This window comes from Geotrypetes seraphini, chromosome 11 (assembly GCF_902459505.1).
Source record: "Geotrypetes seraphini chromosome 11, aGeoSer1.1, whole genome shotgun sequence".
NCBI lineage: Eukaryota > Metazoa > Chordata > Amphibia > Gymnophiona > Dermophiidae > Geotrypetes > Geotrypetes seraphini.
This window is the reverse complement of record NC_047094.1, coordinates 32,522,530-32,542,725: the sequence shown is the minus strand read 5'-3', so window position 1 is coordinate 32,542,725 and position 20,196 is coordinate 32,522,530. Positions and strand designations below refer to the sequence as shown.

At 42.5% G+C, this 20,196-nt stretch overlaps 1 protein-coding gene across 3 annotated transcripts in view; it reads right to left on the bottom strand.

Moving 5' to 3' along the window:
- The window catches only part of SNX29 (sorting nexin 29), a 407,218-nt gene that overhangs the window by 216,880 nt on the left and 170,142 nt on the right, over positions 1 to 20,196 (bottom strand). For all 3 annotated transcript variants that reach the window (XR_004536445.1, XM_033914223.1, XM_033914221.1), the window contains exon 15: positions 7,427 to 7,536. Coding sequence is in view for 2 of the 3 variants with exons in the window: in XM_033914223.1 (XP_033770114.1) it covers positions 7,427 to 7,536 (110 nt within the window). In the remaining variant the exon portion in view is untranslated. The remainder of the gene's footprint in view (positions 1 to 7,426; positions 7,537 to 20,196) is intronic.

The window sequence follows — 20,196 nt, the reverse complement described above, 5'->3', positions numbered from 1 at the left end:
GAGCCTTCAACAGTGGCTGTCTCCTCTCCTAGCAGCTCTGTACTTACCAGGGCAGTGATTCACTTTGGCAACTTCCCCTTCCTCAGAGGCAGCAACGACCCAAGGCTGCCTAAGGAAATCACTGCTGCAGGCAAGTACTGAGAGCTGCTGGAAGGAGAGGAAGCCACTGTTGGAAGCTGGGAAGCTGCTGGATAAAGGGAGAGCTGCTACTGCACCTGGAGGTAGAAAGAGAGATGCTGCTGGGAGGGGAAGAGGGAAAGGGATGGGAAGAGAGCTACTGTTGGATAGGGAGGAGGAGGGAAGGGAGAAGGAAAAAAGGAAAGAAACAGCTGGCAGGGAGATTAGAGGAGGGAAAGGGGAGAGACAGGAATGAGAAAGTAGAGAGAGATTGATGCTGGAAAGGGGGTCAGCAGAGAAATGAGAGAGGGATAAATATGCTAGATCTGGTGTAGGAGAGATAAAAATGAAGAAAGCAGTGAAGCTGGAATGAATGATGTAAAAAGGAGAGAGGAGGCACAGGCTGGATGGAAAGGAGAGAGGGGCATAGAAAGAAGTCATATACATATGGAAGGAGGAGAGGCCAGACAGTGGATGGAACGGGCAGACGCTGGAAGGAAGAGTGGAAAGAAGATGAAAGCAGAGACCACAAAAGGTAGAAAAAAATCATTTTATTTCTATTTTGTCATTACAATATATCAGATTTGAAATATATATCCTGCTAGAGACATAACTGGGGACTGCAAAGCCTAACACTATTCCTATCGTGTGACTGCAGTATTCTGTTAGCATGATATTTCTGTGTAGCATTCTGTAATAATTTGGCTTGTTCAGTTTTCTTGATAGTAGAGGGGATATATGTGAAGGGGAGGGGAGACAGGGGTTTTGTTGGTCCTTGCTCTGAATATTTATATTTATAAAATGACAATTGTACAGAATATTATTTCTTTTTATACTTTAATAAAATACGTTCAATATAAAATCATAACTGAGGCTTGTGCAGATGGGATCAGATGGTTTGTGGGGACCGAGCTTGCGGAGACGGGCGAAAATGTGTTTTTTTATTTCGGTCTTAGTAGTTTGCCGGTCCACAAAATAATTCTTTAATTTCTGCCGGTCCACGGGTGTAAAAAGGTTGAAGAACACTGTTCTAGACAACTGATCCTCTCTTCTCTCTCCCCTCTATAGCGATTAACTTGTCCTTTTGATCACTCTCTCCTCAACAATGAATTTCCTGTCCTATTAATTCTCTTTCTTCCTCCCCTCTTAAAGTCAATTCAATTTGTTACCTTTGTTTAATCTTCTGTAAACCGCATAGAATTTCACTGTATTGCGGTATATAAAGTGTTATTATTATTATTATTATTATTAGAAATGGAAAAAGGGCAAAACCGAGGAGAACTGGAAAGAACATAGGAAGTATCAAAAAGAAAGTCACCTCGTGGTAAGAAAAGCAAAAAGAGAATATGAAGAGAGGCTAGCCAAGGAAGCACGAAATTCAAACTGTTCTTCAAATATGTTAAAGGGAAGCAGCCAGCTAGAGAGGAGATGGGAAGCTGGATGACGGAGATAGGAAGGGAGTGGTGAAGGAGGAGAAAGAAGTGACGGAGAGACTAAACATGTTCTTTTCGTCAGTATTTACAAAAGAGGACACATCCAACGTACCAGAATCTGAACAAATCTTCAAAGGAGACCAAGCAGAAAAATTAACATCCATGGAAGTGAGCCTCGAAGAAATTCACAGGCAGATAGAAAAATTAAAACCTGACAAATCACCGGGCCCGGATGGAATCCACCCTAGGGTACTGAAAGAACTGAAGGAGGAGATAGCGGAACTGCTACAGCAAGTCTGTAATCTATCCCTAAAAACAGGCGTGAACCCGGAGGATTGGAAGATAGCCAATGTTACACCCATCTTTAAAAAGGGATCGAGAGGTGACCCGGGGAACCTCAGACTGGTAAGTCTGACCTCGGTTCCGGGGAAAATGGCAGAAACACTGATAAAAGAAAGCATTGAGGAGCATCTAGAAAGGAATAAACTTATGATAACTTTCTGCAAGGGAAGATCATGCCTGACAAACTTATTGCACTTCTTCGAAGAAATTAACAAACAGATGGACATAGGGGACCCCATAGACATCGTATATTTAGACTTCCAAAAAGCCTTTGACAAGGTACCCCATGAACGCCTACTTCAGAAACTGAAGTACCATGGGGTAGAAGGAGACGTACACAGATGGATCAGGAATTGGTTGGCGGGTAGGAAGCAGAGGGTAGGAGTGAAAGGCCACTACTCGGACTGGAGGAGGGTCACGAGTGGTGTTCCGCAGGGGTTGGTGATTGGACCGCTGCTGTTCAATGTATTTATAAATGATCTAGAAACAGGGACGAAATGCATAGTAATAAAATTTGCAGACGACACCAAACTATTTAATGGGGCTAGGACTAAAGAAGACTGCGAAGATTTACAAAGGGACCTGAACACGCTAGTGGAGTGGATGGGCACTCCTGCTCTGAGGAGAGTGCATTAGTACCCAAACCTGGTGTTCCTTCCATCCTATTCTTACCTTCTTGTTCTATTGTATCTTTCCCTACCTTTCATTTCCTTTTGTTACTTGTTGTCTCTCAAATCAAGAGCATAAGAACATAAAAATAGCCTTACTTGGTCAGACCAATGGTCCATCAAGCCCAGTAGCCCGTTCTCACGGTGGCCAATCCAAGTCACCAATACCTGGCAAAAACCCAAAGAGTAGCAACATTCCATGCCACCAATCCAGGGCAAGTAGAGGCTTCCCCCATGTCTTAATAGCAGACTATGGACTTTCCTCCAGGAATTTGTCCAAACCTTTCTTAAAACCAGCTATGTTATCCGCTTTTACCACAACCTCTGGCAACGCGTTCCAGAGCTTAACTATTCTCTGAGTGAACAAATATTTCCTCCTATTGGTTTTAAATAGTATTTCCCTGCAGTTTCATCGAATGTCTCCTAGTCTTTGTCATTTTTGAAGGAGTGAAAAATCGATCCACTCAGGATTTTGTAAACTTCAATCATATCTCCCCTTTTCCAAGCTGAAGAGCCCTAACCATTTTAGTCTTTTCTCATACAAGAGGAGTCCCATCCCCTTTATCATCTTGGTCGCTCTTCTTTGAACCTTTTTTTAAATATAGGCAGCATATCAAATAAACTTGAACTGAAAGACATGTGATGCTAGATGACCAATATGCACCCCACTAAATAATTTGCAAGTTGGCATGACGAGGTTTTAAGTCACCTTAAGATGGACTTCAGTGTAAGAGCAATACTTTTGTTTCAAGCTAGGGTTGAACTGATATTACAATATAGGATAAGTGCACATTTTTTTTTCTTCCTGTTTAACAGCTATCAAAATTGGCACTCGGCATTGGTTGCCCTCCCCCCCAAGTACCACGCAGACCCACTGTTCTTCAACAAATGTGGATTTATTAGTGGCCGCAGCCATAAATGCCCAACTACAAAACATCTTCAAACAGTAAATATCAACATACCACAATCATTAACGATGCACATTTTTTTAAGTTCCAATCTATTTATTGAAAAAAAAACCGCACAGGTACAGAAAACATACACTAACTTGTACAATTCATTTTTATACTAATACATAACATTATATTCCATAGCAATGAATATTGATACCATTGTACAATATAATATTGCTATATATTGATTCTTACAATATGCAACTCATCCGTGGATTGTCCAACCTATCTGGCCGGGCTAACATTGTTCCCCTGGGAGAGCCGTTCAAGCTGTCCCCGCCTTCTCCCCATCCCATTCAAGGAAGGGGCCCTTCACCTGTCAGTTGTCGAAGTCAATGCCACACGGCCTCCCCACCGTCCAAGCAGGGAGACATGCCTCAGAGTGTTTATATCACTTGCTTCTGCAGGTTTATACATTGCCACTTCTTTGCTATCACCAAAATATAACGCTGAGTGCTTTCTTGGCCATATGCTGTGCGTATGATCCCACTATGATCTCCCGCCACTACCCGGGATAGCGAAACCTCGCTTATCTTGGGCTCCCTACCAGGCATATGGCTGTGGCCCCCATTCATCCTAACATGGCCCTGCTGACAAGTACTTACCAACATTCTGCACCAAGATCAGATAAAGACTACTAAATGGGTTAGTCCATGCTCGAGAACCTCTACTTGAGTACGCACATGCAATGTTTCAACGCCCCCCATCCCTGGTCTGCATTCCCCCTGAACAAGGAAGAGACACGCTACTCCCCACGCGCAACCCTAAACATTAATGGTGAGCAGCATTGGTGAAAGGTGGTGCCACTCAGCTAACTTGGTCTTGCTGACAAGTACTTTGCAACATTCTATACCAAGATCAGATCAAGCCCTCTAAATGGGTCAGTCCATGCTCAAGACCCAAGCACATCATGATGTTTCAACGCCCCCTTCACGCGGCAGCCCTTTTGGTCAAAGACCAGTGCCCTAACTGAGACTAGCCTTCCCAGCGTACGTCCTTGTTCAGTAGGAACTTGTCTAACTTTATCTTGAATCCCTGCATATGGTGTGCAGCATTGGTGAAAGGTAATGCAACTTGACTATAACATGTCATGGCCATAGTAAGAACGGGAAAGATGGGCCAGGTGAAGAAAAGTGACTTCAATAATAATCCAGACTTGACTAATCCTAAAAAGGTCGCAAACCTTACAGATGCAATTTTTTAGGAGAGCGAGGACGAGGCCATCCAAGGAGCGGGAAGAAGAATAAAAGATTACAACTGGAATAATCCAAAGGTCACGAGCCATAGGTTATGACTTGAATAATCCAAAAAGATTGCGATCCTTACAGACGGAATTTGTAGGAGAGCGAGGAAAGGCATGTGATCCTTGGTCTAGTTTTCGCTCATGCTTATTGGGCTCTAAAGGGGAGCTACTTAAAGTGGTTGACATAATCATTTGTCGATGTTAACTTACAGATATAACAAGAGCCTCTGCAAGTGCTAAAGGTTTTGCAGCAATGCCTTGTATTACCTCCGGGAAGTGCGCTATTTAAGAGACAAATAATTAGGTTCTGACAATCCAATGGCCAGCGTTAGGCTCTTAGCATGCCTCTAACATAAGAACATAAGAATTGCCGCTGCTGGGTCAGACCAGTGGTCCATCCTACCCAGTAGTCCGCTCACGCGGTGGTCCTCAGGTAAAAGACCAGTGTTCTAAATGAGTCCAGCCTCACCTGCGTATATTCCAGTTTTGCAAGAACTTGTCCAACTTTGTTTTGAAACCCTGAAGTGTGTTTTCCCCTATAACAGATTCTGGAAGAGCGTTCCAGTTTTCCACCACTCTCTGGGTGAAGAAGAATTTCCTTATGTTTGTACGGAATCTATCTCATTTCAACTTTAGAAAGTGCCCTCTCGTTCTCTGTACCTTGGAGAGGGTGAACAACCTGTCCTTATCTACTAAGTCTATTCCCTTCATTATCTTGAATGTTTCGATCATGTCCCCTCTCAGTCTTCTCTTTTCAAGGGAGAAGAGGCCTAGTTTCTTCAATCTCTCACTGTACGGCAACTCCTCCTGCCCCTTAACCATTTTAGTCGCTCTTCTCTGGACCCTTTCGAGTAGTACCATGTCATAGAAACATAGAAACATAGAAATAGATGGCAGATAAGGGCCCACGGCCCATCTAGTCTGCCCACCTTAATGTCCCTCCCCTACCTTTGCCCTGTGAATAGATCCCATGTGCCGATCCCATTTGGCCTTAAAATCAGGCACGCTGCTGGCCTCAATCACCTGTAGTGGAAGACTATTCCAGCGATCAACCACTCTTTCAGTGAAAAAGAATTTCCTGGTGTCACCTCGTAGTTTCCCGCCCCTGATTTTCAACGGATGCCCTCTTGTTGTCGTGGGACCCTTGAAAAAGAAGATATCTTCCTCTGCCTTGATGCAGCCCGTAAGATACTTGAACGTCTCGATCATGTCCCCCCTCTCTCTGCGCTCCTCGAGCGAGTATAGCTGTAATTTGTCAAGCCATTTTTCGTATGGTAGATCCTTGAGTCCCGAGACCATCTGGGTGGCCATTCTTTGCACCGACTCCAGTCTCAGCACATCCTTGTCCTTCTTCATGCATGGCGACCAGTGCTGGACGCAGTATTCCAGGTGAGAGCGCACCATGGCCTGGTACAGCAGCATGATAACCCTCTCCGATCTGTTCGTGATCCCCTTTTTAATCATTCCTAGCATTCTGTTCGCCCTTTTCGCCGCCGCCGCACATTGCATAGACAGCTTCATCGACATGTTGATCAGAACTCCCAAGTCTCTTTCCTGGGAGGTCTCTCCAAGTACAGCCCCGGACATTCTGTATTCGTGCATGAGATTTTTGTTATCGACATGCATCACCTTACATTTATCCACGTTGAACCTCATTTGCCATGTCGCAGCCTATTTCTCAAGCATGTTTATGTCACGTTACAGATCATCGCAATCCTCCTGCGTCTTCACTACTCTGAATAGCTTAATATCGTCCGCAAATTTAATCACCTCGCTCGTCGTACCAATTTCCAGATCATTTATAAAGATGTTGAAGAGCACAGATCCAAGCACTGAGCCCTGAGGCACCCCACTGGTGACGCTCTTTCAGTCTGAGTATTGTCCATTTATCCCCACTCTCCCCTTCTGTACTATCCCTAGCTTAGAGTCAGCCCTGCCTTAACTTGGAAAGCATTCATATCTGACCTTAGGGAATGTCATTAACCAGCCTAAATGAAATCAGTGCCTAAAGGGCAGTGAAGAGGAGCAAAGAGGTGCTAAAGACAGCTAAGCTGTGTTAAGATGTGTTATTGACTGTTGCTTAGAAAGGATAGCTTAGCCTATGTCCGTGCCCCTGATTGGCTCCCTGCCTGTTCCCCCTCCCCCCTCCCCTCTTCTCCTTTGACCCCTCCCAGCCCTTCCCCTCCCCGGGCAACTGCCTTGGCCCTTTTGTCACCGCGCCCCCCCCCCCAAGACGGAGGGACACTTGTCCTAATATATACTATATATAAGCACACAATAAAATTGTGCATTAACTCAAAAATATGGAGACCAACAAAATGAGAGAAATATAAATGAAACATATTGCTACCCACAAAAATCTCTTACTGGTGTTGACTTCCAGTGGCACATGATTTATGAAGCGTGTCTATGTTTTGTTTGGTTTGTCTTTAACAATTAATGTTTCACAATTACAGGAATGCTAAACAAGATGTCATACAGGAAACATATTTTCTGTCAAGGTGCTGATGTAAACCTTACAATCTTATTTTAAACCAAAATATTTATGTTTACATCTGTCTAAACAGTTCTCACAAATTCCTGTTGTTGAGCTAAACAGCCTGTCAAGTACTAACTAGGGCAAATATCAACAATAACATATAAGAAAAAATTAAAATAGCGTAGCTTTACCTCTATCAGCTTCCTTTCATAACAGCTTGCTAGTTCATCATTGTCTACTACTGGTTTGATCTCAGGAATCATAACTTCTCCATCAGTGTTCCAAAGATTGGGTATAATCACTATTAAAAAAAAAATACAAAATGTTATTTTAAAAAATAGCAAGTACAGAATAGCCAGTATAACTGCCAGAACAAGACTGCAAAATCTAGAATTACCATTGTGATAAACCAGTTTCCTTAACTTATGTCCATAATCATAATGCAGATTTTAAAAAGCAATCTTACCATATAATACACCCTGGGAGAAATTCTATAACTGGGCACCAAAATGTAGGTGCCTTAATGCCCGCACACTATAAAAGTATCTCGTCGACAAAATGTCATTATAGAATGCTAAGTTTTGACATTATTTTCATTACTGGGGTGTACTCAATTATTATTTTTTTAACCTGAGTTGTGTAATTACCTAAATGCCAGGGCTGTGGAGTCGGTAGATAAATGTTCCGACTCCGACTCCTCAGTTTTTTGTACTTCAGACTCCGACTCCGACTCCAGGTACCCGAAATTTCCTCCGACTCCGACTCCTCGACTCCGACTCCACAGCACTGGTTAATTTTCAGATCGTTAAAATGGAATGTCAAGTTGAGAGAAATGAGCATTTTCGACACCACCTTCTTTTTGCTTTTAATCAAGGTTCTAAGGCCGCAGAAGCTGCTTGCAACATTTGTGCTGTGTATATAGTGGGTGCTATAGCTGAAAGAATCGCTCGCGATTGGTATGCCAAGTTCAAAAATGGAGTCGGTAGATAAATGTTCCGACTCCGACTCCTCAGTTTTTTGTACTTCTAACTCCGACTCCAGGTACCCAAAATTTCCTCCGACTCCACAGCCCTGCTAAATGCACCATTAAATTTCTTTTCCTCTCCCTTTTATCTCCACCATATTCTGACACTCATCTCCAACAGAACACTGGAGTAGTCCTGCCTCAGTTTCTTCATATAATTCACATTATGTATTCCCTCCTCCTGTTCTACTCAGTTGGACAACCATAAGAACTTTCTAAAATGAAAAAAGCAAAGCAACATAGTTATATACTTATAATACCAATTTTCAAAGCTATTTCCACGAACAGAATAACAATTTACTGGCAGAAAAAGTCTTTTAAAAGCTGACCACCCAGTATGTGGAAGATTCCCAGTGGTGGAGTTAGGTCAAGCAAGGTAACACAGATATACGATTACAGTTTTACCCAGAAAAAAAAAATACCAAAGATAAAATCTCTGCAGGTGCTTTCTCCAGCAGTAACAATAGAAGCCAAAACTATACAAAATTCTGCTTTGATATTAGTACAAACTCTTTAGGAAAAAAATTGCCCATGATTTTTGCACCAATCTAGATAGTTTAATTATTGCCCCCTTTTGAGCTAAAAAAAAAAAACACAAAAAAACCACCATAACCACTATCAGTTTAGCTAATTTTTCTTTCATGGCGACAGAGCAAAGAAATCAACCTGCAGATTTTATGTCAGCTATACTTCAAAGGCAAACTGATGTACTGTTTCAAATTTCTGACCTCAAGAAGGTAGTTACAATAAATCCTTAAGCTATCACCTCTTGTAAATTAGAATCCTAAGAAATAATATTCTTTAATCACTTGTCATGTCTAATAATTAATTCCAGATGAAAGATGAGTAAGAATGGACAAGATAGGCAGTAAGACAGAGCTGCCCTGAGCACTAAAGTCCAGGCACAAACTACATAGTGGTCCAGTTAGAACAGTGGTCTCAAACTCGCGGTCCAGGGGCCACATGCGGCCCGCCAGGTACTATTTTGTGGCCCGAAGTCTGTACTAGTGCTGCCCGCTCTTTGCAGTGTCCTCCGGCTTTCCCCCTGGCCTTCCACTCTTACCTTCAGATAATTACCGCAGCCTGCAGAGAGGATTGCTGGTGCTGTAGCAATCGTTGCAGGCTGCCGTCATCCTCAGCAGCACGTTCCCTCTGCCGCGATCCTGCCCCTGACGTCAGAGGAGGGTCAGGATCGCGACAGAGGGAACGTGCCGCAGAGGCCGATGGCAACCTGCAAGGAACGCTACAGCACCGGTGATCGTCTCTGCAGGCTGCGGTAATTAGCTGAAACTAAGACAGGAAGGCCAGGGGGAAGATGGAGGACACTGCAAAGAGAGGGGAACATGCAGTCCTTTGGGGAGAGGGGGGCGAGAAGTTTATAAACTATAAAGAGTTTTACCTCATGCAAAATTGTCATTTCTTTAATAAGATATTAACTATTTTTTCTGCGGCCCTCCAAGTACCTACAAATCCAAAATGTGGCCCTGCAGAGGGTTTGAGTTTGAGACCACTGAGTTAGAACCATACATCACAAAGACCTGCCTCAATGACACCACTCTGCTTTGTCAAGGAGGCTCCATCTGGCCCTGAAGCACTGAACATGTGCCCTGCTTGTTTTACAAGAAAACCAGTTCACTGTATTTAAACTGCAGTGATCAAAGTAGCAAGGCATAAGAAATGCCAGTCATGAAAGCTAAACAGACACAGATGGATGGATGTGATGGATGGATGTGATGGATAAAGGGTAAGTCATTGCTGCCATTTACAACTATGGCATCATTTATGGTCCTACTGTTTTTTCCTCATTTCTTCTTTCCTTTACATATTGTAGTTCTTCCCTTTTTACTCTCTTCTTTTGTTTTTTGCTTTTGTATGTCTAATGTACGTGAAGGGCCCCATAGCCACCAGCCCCATTCTACTGCCCGCAGATCCAACAGTGTCCGAGTGCAGGAGCCGCACCACAGCCAGTACGCACCCCATCATTTTTTTGTTTTTTAAGTGAAGTAAATTTGAGCAGTAAGTCCGCCACAAGGGCCCCTTCCATCATAGCCGCCACACCGCAGAAGCCCCAGCAACTGGCGACGAGGAACACCAGATCGCAGCTCCGCCTCCCCACCACCTGGCATCGCAACCCCACATAGATGTGGCGGCAGCCCATGAACTCCCCGACTCCAGCCCCGCATCACTTCGGGACCTGATGCGCAGGTGGCCAGGGGTGGGGCAGCCCGGCCCGCATGCCACAACCCTGCTGCCGACGCATACCCGCACGAACCCAGCACAAACCCGGTCCTGTAATGATATGTATTTTGATTTTCATTCTGTTTTGTATTATTGTGCGCTGATTATAAATTTTATTGTACACCACTTTGAATTTTGGAATAAGCGGTGTAAGAAATTTTTAATAAACCTTGAAACCAGGCTCCAAATACAGACTTTAAAGAACACAAAACAGTGGAAAGTCCAGTGGAAGATTTGGGGATTTTCAGCTTACTGTGTAGTAACTAAAGGAATTATTTATTGAAAAATGTCTATACCGTCTAAACCTAAGTGGTTTCCAAAAATTAATTCAAAACACATTTTAAAAAACATTTACAAAAAATGCTTTTTATACCATATCAAATAGTTTTTTTAATCAGATAGATTAAGGGGGACATTCATCAAGGGGTGCTAACCAATTTAGCACCCACTAACAATTAGTACGCACGCTAAATGCTAAGACACCCATTATATTCCTATGGGTGTCTTAGTATTTACCGCCTCTTAATGAATTCCCCCCCTCTAATTTATAGTAATCGGCTTTTTTAATATTAAAAAATGGATGTCCTATGCATTCAAATAAGAACTTTGGACCCTTTTACAAAGCTATGGTAGAAAAGTCCCAGAGTGGTAAATGCAACACAGCCCATAGGAACTGAATGGGCTGCGTCACATTTGCTGCACCAGGACGCGTTACTTTGGCTTTGTAAAAGGGGGCCTATATGCGGAAATATTCCAGCTATCCTTCAAAAATAATTATTATGAGCATTAATGTTACATTCTCTAGTTTAATAAAAACAGACATTGCTCTAATTTCAAATGACAGGTATTCTCTGTGTGGATCATCAACTTCAGCTCTTTTTTTTAATTTCCATATAGACTGCCTAAAATGGTCTACCTATAAAAAATAAGGTATAAAATTGCTTCTGACTGCCATATCTATTTTAGAGTAATCCTCTCTGTCCTAAGGATATTTTGAAGATCGGCATTGTTAACGTTAATTGTGTGTTATTTCATAGCGGTTTACTGACTGCTCTTATCTATCATAGCTTTCACTAGCTCAAATACATTAATAGCTTACTATATGAGGAATTTACATTTGGGACTATTGAAAATTTTTTGGGGTTATTTACATGTTAATATAAAGACAATTATCAGGGTTCCTATAGCACAGAGCAACTACATAACCTCTCCTTGTACAGAACTGAAAACTGTTGAGTAAAATGACAGAATTCAATTTAAGATCTTGACTTTGGTATATAAATCAGTCTATGGTCTGCTACTTGAAGTTGTTGCTTCAATATTGGAGACATAGATACCCGCACACTTGCTGTGTTCTCAGTCTAAACAATTAGTAGTTCCTCCAGTCCGATCTATATCTAAATCTTCAAGTCGTTTACGCATTTATGGAATTCTCTCCCAGATGCGATTCGTCTCCGTTTTTTTATCCTTTCATAAGAGTTTGAAGGCTCATCTTTTTAGAAATGCTTTCCAGGATTTGGGAGTGATTTAGTTCATATATGGTTTTATAAGTTGTATGATGAATGTTATAAATTAAAATAATTATGTAGTGTGTTTATGTTGGGTTATTGAGTAATTGTATTGTTTTTATTTTATGAGTGTGATGTTGTAACCTGCATAGATTTCAGATATGCAGAATATAAATGTGTAAATAAATATTTAAAAAATTGATGTGCACTGCTTTTCGAATGTTGTACTTGAGCTGCAAATAGTAGGATTCATCATCAGCATAAAAGTGCATAAATAGAACAAAAAAATCATACTAATTTCAAAACAAGTGCTGGGATATCAATTATTTCATGGCCATTAATGACTATGGGTTCCTTTTATGAAGGCGCGTTAGGGCCTTAACGTGCGGAATAGCGCACGCTATAATGCCACGCACACTAGCTGCTACTGCCTCCTCTTGAGCAGGCGGTAGTTTTTCAGCTAGCACGCGCTAATCCGGTGCGTGCGCTAAAAACGCTAGCACACCTTCGTAAAAGGAGCCCTATGCCTCAAGTGTGGAGCATCAAGTTTAATCTGGTTAATAAAAAATCATTTTTTCTTTTAAGGAAATTATGGGTAGTTTGTAAATAGTTTAACAAGTCAGTTTTTGCACTTGTAGTTCAATCGCTTATCCTTTCCCAGACAGACTACTTTAGTATAAATCATGTTTTATTGGTGCACTATCAGTAAATACACAATACAGCACAACAGTACAACAAGGTCGAGATCACCAAACGTACAACCAAACAATTTCCCCCCCCCCAAGAATCCCCCCAACCCCCCCCACTCCTAATCACAAACTCCCACCCCAACCCGAACCCCCACCCTGAAGCCCTACCCATAACCCGAAACCAGCAAGAAAGAAAAGAGAATGCTGAGCAAGCTGTGTTCTTATGCCGCTCAGCACGTAGTAAACAAGACAACCGAACCCCTACCACCCAGCCACAGAATTGAGTCTCATCCTACCCAACTAACTCCATACACACCCATCCATTCATACCCTCCAGTCACACTCACCCAAACAACCCACCAACCATCCCGGGGAAACAGCTGAGAGCACATGGTATCATCAGCGAAACGAGTTTAAGACCAGACTTCTGGCCCTAGGGGAAAGCGAGTGAATATAGGGGTCCCAGGTCTGCAGGAAAATCTTCGTCTGCCTGATGGATAAACGGGCATGGCGCTGCTCCAAGAGCATCAGATTATGAAAGCGATTTCTCCAAGCCCAGTAAGCAGGTGCGGTGGCTTGCGTCCAAACGCTAAGTATGATCTTCTTTCCTATAACAGCAGCTTTCCGGATCAGCAACCGATGTCCCCGAGCAGGCACTCGCAAAGATTCATATCTATCCAAAAGCAAGTCTACCGGAGACATCGGAATAAAGTGACCAACAAGCCGCTCCAAGAAGCGGAGTATGGCCCTCCAAAAAACTTTCACTTGAGGGCATCCCCAAAAGGCATGAAAAAAAGAATTGCAACCCAGCTGACACTTAGGGCAGCAGACAGACTACTTTAATATTGTTTATTTAGGATGTGCTAAAAGATTGTTGAAAAAAATTACAAGTAAATAAATGCAAGGATTTCTTTTTAGCTCTGTGTTATGATTTTTAATATTCTATATGGCCAGGTGCTATATTATTTAGTGAATTGGTTTCTTTACTAGCAGGAAGACTCCTGCTTTGGTAAAACAAAGAAAAGGATATCAATAGGAAAGGGTCTGGGTGTTCCAAAATACAGCACACCAAAATAATTGCCACTTCGGTGTTAAGTCCTTGATATTCTTCAGAGGTTCAAGTGAAGCCTTCTGAAGAGTGCACAGAACCAGGTTATGATTTCATTCTGGACAAATGAAATGGGGAGTCAAAGCCAAGCCACACCTTTTAAGAAGCTCACCACATCTGATGCATCGCCAAAGAAGAACACTACAGATGGCCCCTGAAAACAGCTAGGGCTGCCACCTGATCTCTTCCAAATGCCAAGCCCTCTTCCAAGCCTGACCAGAGACTAAGATGTAAGCCATCAAAAAAGATAAAAGAGAAACACTTCTGTCTGCACATCAGCATTCAAAAGTCCTCCAAATCCTTGCATAAGTAGCTGAAGTAGATCTTTTCCTGACCTGAAGCAAAGTGGCAATGACCCAAATCATAATATTCTTTCTGACTCTGTTTTGCCTTCTGAAAGAACAAGCCCTTAGACCAAAGGGGGAGAAATTCTACATTCAAGTTTCAAGTTTTTATTAGCATTTGATGGATCGCTTATTTAATTTACTAAGCGATGTACAACTTTGTAAAAACAGGGATGTGGGTACATAGAAAATAACTTCAGACTTACAAAATAAGACTAACATGAATCTCAGGGGATAGGGGGGAAAAGTTACAATTTCTTGTTAGAGTGAAAAAACACAAAAGGGAAGTAAACGAGAGGGAGGGTAAAAATAACAAAAAAAAAACCCCAACAAACCCTAAGATTTTTAGTTATTGGTCGGTGAGTGAAAGGTTGGATGCATTTTAAAAAAAAGTTTTTAAGATTTTTTTAAAGGATGAAAGGTCTTTTTCGCCTCTTATGTACTGTGGTAGAGAGTTCCACAGTTGAGTAATCCCGAAGCAACTTGCTGACTAGAAGCCGTACCAAGTCCACATACTTCTTGGCCAGTCTGGGGTAACCAATATAATCTGACCAGGATGGAAAGTAATTCGCTCAAGTACTCACCCCAACAGCAGCCAAGGAAGAAAGAGAATAGGCTATCTGCTGGTCACTGGAAAAGGAAGGCATTAATGCCAAGGAAGCCCGTCTCCCTCCAGTGGCTGAAAAATTGATCCACCTTGAAATTCGACTTGGTGGCCATTCAATGTAGGATCGGAAGAACCCCAGCTTTGCACAATGAATTGAAACACCCCATTAGATAGCTCCCACTCCCCCAGATCCATTGAGCTCCTGCTGAAAAAATCAGGCTGCACGTTCAGGGACTCTGCAATGTGCACTGCCGACAAGCACAGATGATGCTTCTCTGCCCGGCTCTATTTAGCTACATTTGATTTATTCTGCAGATTGAAATATGAGTGTTTAGTCACCATAGCTGTAATTATTTGTCCTGATAAAGGTCTGGAAACAGTCATTCAAGCTCCTGTGGTAGTAAACACAACTTTTACAAGCTTTCTTCAGACATCACATCTATTTAATTTCATTTTCAATATAATAAGGCATTTGTGCCTAGCTTGGTTGGGTATATACATATCAGTGATTCTCAGTGCCATATTTTTTTCACATGATTTTTATAATCCCAATCACTTGTTGAGAAACTGCAGCTATCTAGACTAGATTCCTATTTTATGTAACAATGGCTATTTCATTTATTGGAATATTATTAGATAACATGCTGTTACAAATAAAACTATTACGAAAGGTTTCTGCAATAGATTTTAAAGCTTCCCAACAGGAATCCAGCTAACCAATATCAACCTATTACATTTTTTTTAAATCATAAAAAAATCAAAAGAAAAGAAACAGAGCAAGAAAATGTCAATATGCTAAGAACCAAGAATATTGTTTTGTTTTTTCATATTGTTTCTTGTGTCTGGAATTTGCCTCAACATTTTTCTGAAAACTAACAATTTACCCTTGAAGAAAACTTTTTTAACATTTAGGTCTTTCTATACACTTAGGTTACTAGTTTTATAGTTCCTACTGTGAGTTTTAGGCCCTCTTTTACAAAGGCACGCTAAGCTAAATCAACATATGCACTAACCGCTAATGAGTTCATAAGATAACATGCACGCGTTAGCAGTTAGCGTGCACTAATATTTAGCGCGCGCTAAAAAGCTTAGCGCACCTTTGTAAAAGAGAGGGTTAGTGTTATTTTATGTCGTGATAACATGAGCGAGGGTGAGCCTACAGCCAGGACAAACTAGAGCCACATAATGGGTACAGGTAAAGGAAAATACTGATGATTATACATGCCAGGTAGAATCCTGTTTTGTTCACTGGTAAGGGAGAGAAAATAAACCCCCAAATTGTCCTTTCACATATCATGGTTCTCCAGAGGCACAGCTGTACACTTTACTTGTAACATATAACATAGTAACATAGTAGATGATGGTAGATAAAGATCCAAATGGTCCATCCAGTCTGCCCAACCTGATTCAATTTTAATTTTTTTTAATTTTTTCTTTTTAGCTAATTCTGGGCAAGAATCCAAAGCTCTACCCGGTACTGTGCTTGAGTTCCTACTGCCGAAATCTCCATTAAAACCTACTCCAGCCCATTTACACTCTCCCAGCCATTGAAACCCTCCCCAGCCCATCCTTCACCAAATGGCCATATACAGACACAGACCGTACAAGTTTGCCTAGTACTGGCCTTGAAAGGTCACTTGGACACACAAAGTCAGAGGCGTGAAGAAGTACAAGTTTTATTCACAGCATGCATGCTGGACCCCTGAGCTCCAAGCTGGCTCAGAAGTGCCGAAACCAGGAAGTTACAGAGATATTTATTCATTTTTCTGGCTATACAACTGAATTCTAGAAAAAGCTTTTCACGTGTTACTTTTCTTAACACTCATTGGTTCTAAGCTCACACTAGCAGGTCACTAGCAGGACACCTATCTAACTCTAACAGTTAAATGTACAGAAGGGCAGGGTACATCATGGCTCAAACTCTTATCTATTCAGCTTACAATGTGGTAAGGTAGGGACATACATTTTAGGCAGATGCAGTCAATAGATTATACACTGTTTTCAGCTATGTAGGCCAGAGCAATATTTTAAACAACAGTTAACTATTTCATGACCCTACATTCTGACCCTACATTCCCCCCTTTCAGGCTGGCGTACCTAAGGAGCCAAGCCTGACAAAATAAAGTTAGGGGTCAGGAAAGTCGGGGTTCCCAGTGGGTAAGGGACGATACTGGGAGAGGGCCAATGCAGCAGTGGAACGTTTGACAGCAGAGTCCATAGTTCAGTGGAGCAGCTTTATGGCTATGGGGACCATACAGGGCAGGCAGCAAAGGAGCAGAGAAGACAGGGCAGCAACCAGCAAGATGATCTTCAATGCTGAACCAGAGGGCAACCAGGAGCTGAAGGTACCAGAGATCCAGTCTGCAGTAAGGTCACGCCAGGTCTGGTCAGGAACATGAGCCAGTTTGGTGATACGATCCACATCGTTCTCAATCACTTTACTCAAGTTCAAGGCAGCAGTTGGAGAGGTTGAATTTATCACAGGCACAGCAGCTAGTAAATAGTCCAAAGCTAGACGATTCTGATAAATAGCAGTGCGCATTTTAGCATTCGCTCTGCCAATGGTACTCAAAGCTCGGGAGGTCTCATTGGTTATCAGTTCAAGTACAGCTTATAGACAAATAATGCAGTTCAGCATATAGATTGGGGTCCGATAGCCCCAGGTGTCATCCTCGGTCCATGTGGCAGGTCCATAAACAGCAATGATCCGTTCTGCAGGCCAGTCATCACCCCATTCACCTATTTTAAGGGAATTGGTGGAAGTAGACCACTTTTGGCGACCTCTGGTGTTGAATACAGGGGCTCCCAGGTGTTCACCATCGGCCAGCGGTAACAGGAAGAAGCTGGGACGGATCATGCAAAGCACACATGTACCAGTCCATTAAGCAGGCAACCAAGAGTAGGCAAACAGATCACAGAGCCAGTATCAACTATCAGGAGCTGACCATAATTCATAGGAAGTTCCATTAAGCAGTGTCTGAAGGGCTGAAGACAGTGGGAAGCAACAATGGAGGTTCACAAGGCCCATCGTGAAGGTCGTGGACCTGACGTAAAAGTGAGGGTCTGTGAAGTCAGGTTTAACATGTCCAGCTGCATTGCCTCCCATAGCCACTGTTCTCCCATACCAGTCCCTCCTCATACAAAATAATTGCTAACATTAAGAGTCTGACCTATAGTTTCAGCAAACTATATAAACAGATTTCTAGTGATTACAGGATATTAGTATCTACTTTCATAATTTCATAAAACTGGGGAAACACCACAGAGTGATAGACAGGAGCACATGAGTGGGATACAATTCGGACATATACATCAGTACCTGAGTCTCACCTTTTACCATCAATATACAATGCCATGCAGTCTCTGGCCTTCTGGACTTGGACATTGGCATTCCAGTTATATGGGTCAGTGATAGTGAAAACCATGGGATTACAGTAGCCTGTAGTACACAAGGGGCCGGAGCTAGGACCTATAGTAAGGGAGGCAGACGGGGTATTCTTTCTCATAAAGGACAGGCTCCACCATTAGTGAAGGTTTCCTTATAGGGGCAGTTCTTAAAGGCATCAGGTTATACAGACCTATATACTTAGCACATTTGGTATAATAACGCTGTCAATCTAGGGAGCCACACAAAACTGAATTAGGGGTAGTACCATGACCTTGAGAAACATCAAATAGCACACATGTATCACAATACAAAGACACCGGGCGAGTGGGGTCTACAATAAGAGTCTAGTTGATAAGTGGACCCTCAACATCATCAATGCAGATTTCCGCCCACTTTTAAACTTCATCACCAGTAGGTTGGAAACAGAAAATACTCTCTGATGTTTGACACTTTCTGTACTTAACTCCTTCATGCAAACAAACATCAGGCAAAGGGGCTGCACTTGTTAAGTACAATAGGAAAGAAATACAGAAGAAAGAAGCATAAGTAAGGGCAACACAAATATCAGATATATATATACTAACAGGGGAAACTCATTTTTCTTTCAGGCACAACTTAGAAAACTTCAAACAGTTATACTCAAGACACTTGCTAAAGGCAGTGTGAACCCAAGGCAGTCAATTAAACTCAAACACTTATAAAGAATTATATTCAGAACACCTGCTAAGTACAGTGGTAAATATTCAGAACTTTTGAGGTCTTAGAAAGCTTCAGCTGAAGATCCGTGTTGTAGTGGAACCAAGTTTCATGTCCGGACACCTTTGACAACTGTAAGAGAAGAAATTAGGACAGTAAAAGGACCTATCCACCTAGGTTTCAGGGGGTCTGACTTCCAAGTTTTAGCCATACTGTATTTCCAGGGACATACCCATGGACTTGTGTAGCTATCGATAATGGGGCCCTTTCCAGGACCCATTTGTGGAGCTCTTAAAGGGCTTTAGCTAAAGACTGGACCTGACTCTGGAGGATATCTGATCCCAGAGTAGCAAAGGAACCAGGATCTGGGTTCACAATGGGTGGTGGCCGGCCGGACATGAGCTCAAATGGGGCTTAGATGGGATGCATCTAATCTGAAAAAGAACAGAAGGCAGCAGGACAGGCCAGGACAGATTAGTTTCTTCAATTCATTTTGTGAGAAGGGTCTTAAGAGTTCTGTTTATTCTTTCGACCTGACCAGAGCTCTCAGGATGGTAAGCAGCATATAATTTCTATTCAATTTGGAGGGCCTGAGCAATTTGTTGGACAACATCGGCAATGAAAGCAGGGCCATTGTCATTGCCTATAAAAACAAGGAGATCAAGGCACGGAATTATTCAGGAGGTGTTTGGTTACGTCTCTGGCGCGTTCAGTGCAAGTAAGGAAGGCTTTGACCCATCTAGTCAGGGTGTCTGTGAAGACTAGGAAGTGACTGAGGGAACGGGAAATGGGCATGTGGGTAAAATCTACAGACAGAACCTGCATCGGATATGTTCCAATAGGTTGGTATCCAAGAGGTGGCAGTCATCTGATTGGGAATTTTATTCTAGAACCGACAACACACTGTCGGACAATATTCCGGACTAGCTGATCAAGGTGATTGATAAAGAAATGTCTCTTGAGAGTCAATTTTCATAGCGGGTTCTCCAGAGTGTGCCAAATCATGGCATCTTTTGACAATCGTGAGGGCCAGGTGTTGAGGAATGAATATGAGGGTACCCGCTGTGCTTGCGTTTGAAGTATCAGTGTGTGGGTCTGGATTGGCACTTGAATTGGCGCATTTTGTATCCACCCCCCCTTTCAGGACAGACTGGCCCAAAATAATGCATGCCCAAGTCTGTTCCTGAGAAGCGTACTGGGGTGTAAGGGAATCCAGAAAAGGAATGATTGTATACAGAGGAGCTGAAAGAGGGGGCAGAGACTGGCAGCTCGGGCTGTGCGGTCGGCAAGGGCATTGCCACGAGAGACAAGGTCCATCACGCGTCTGTAAGCATGGCAGAGCATAACAGAAACACGTGA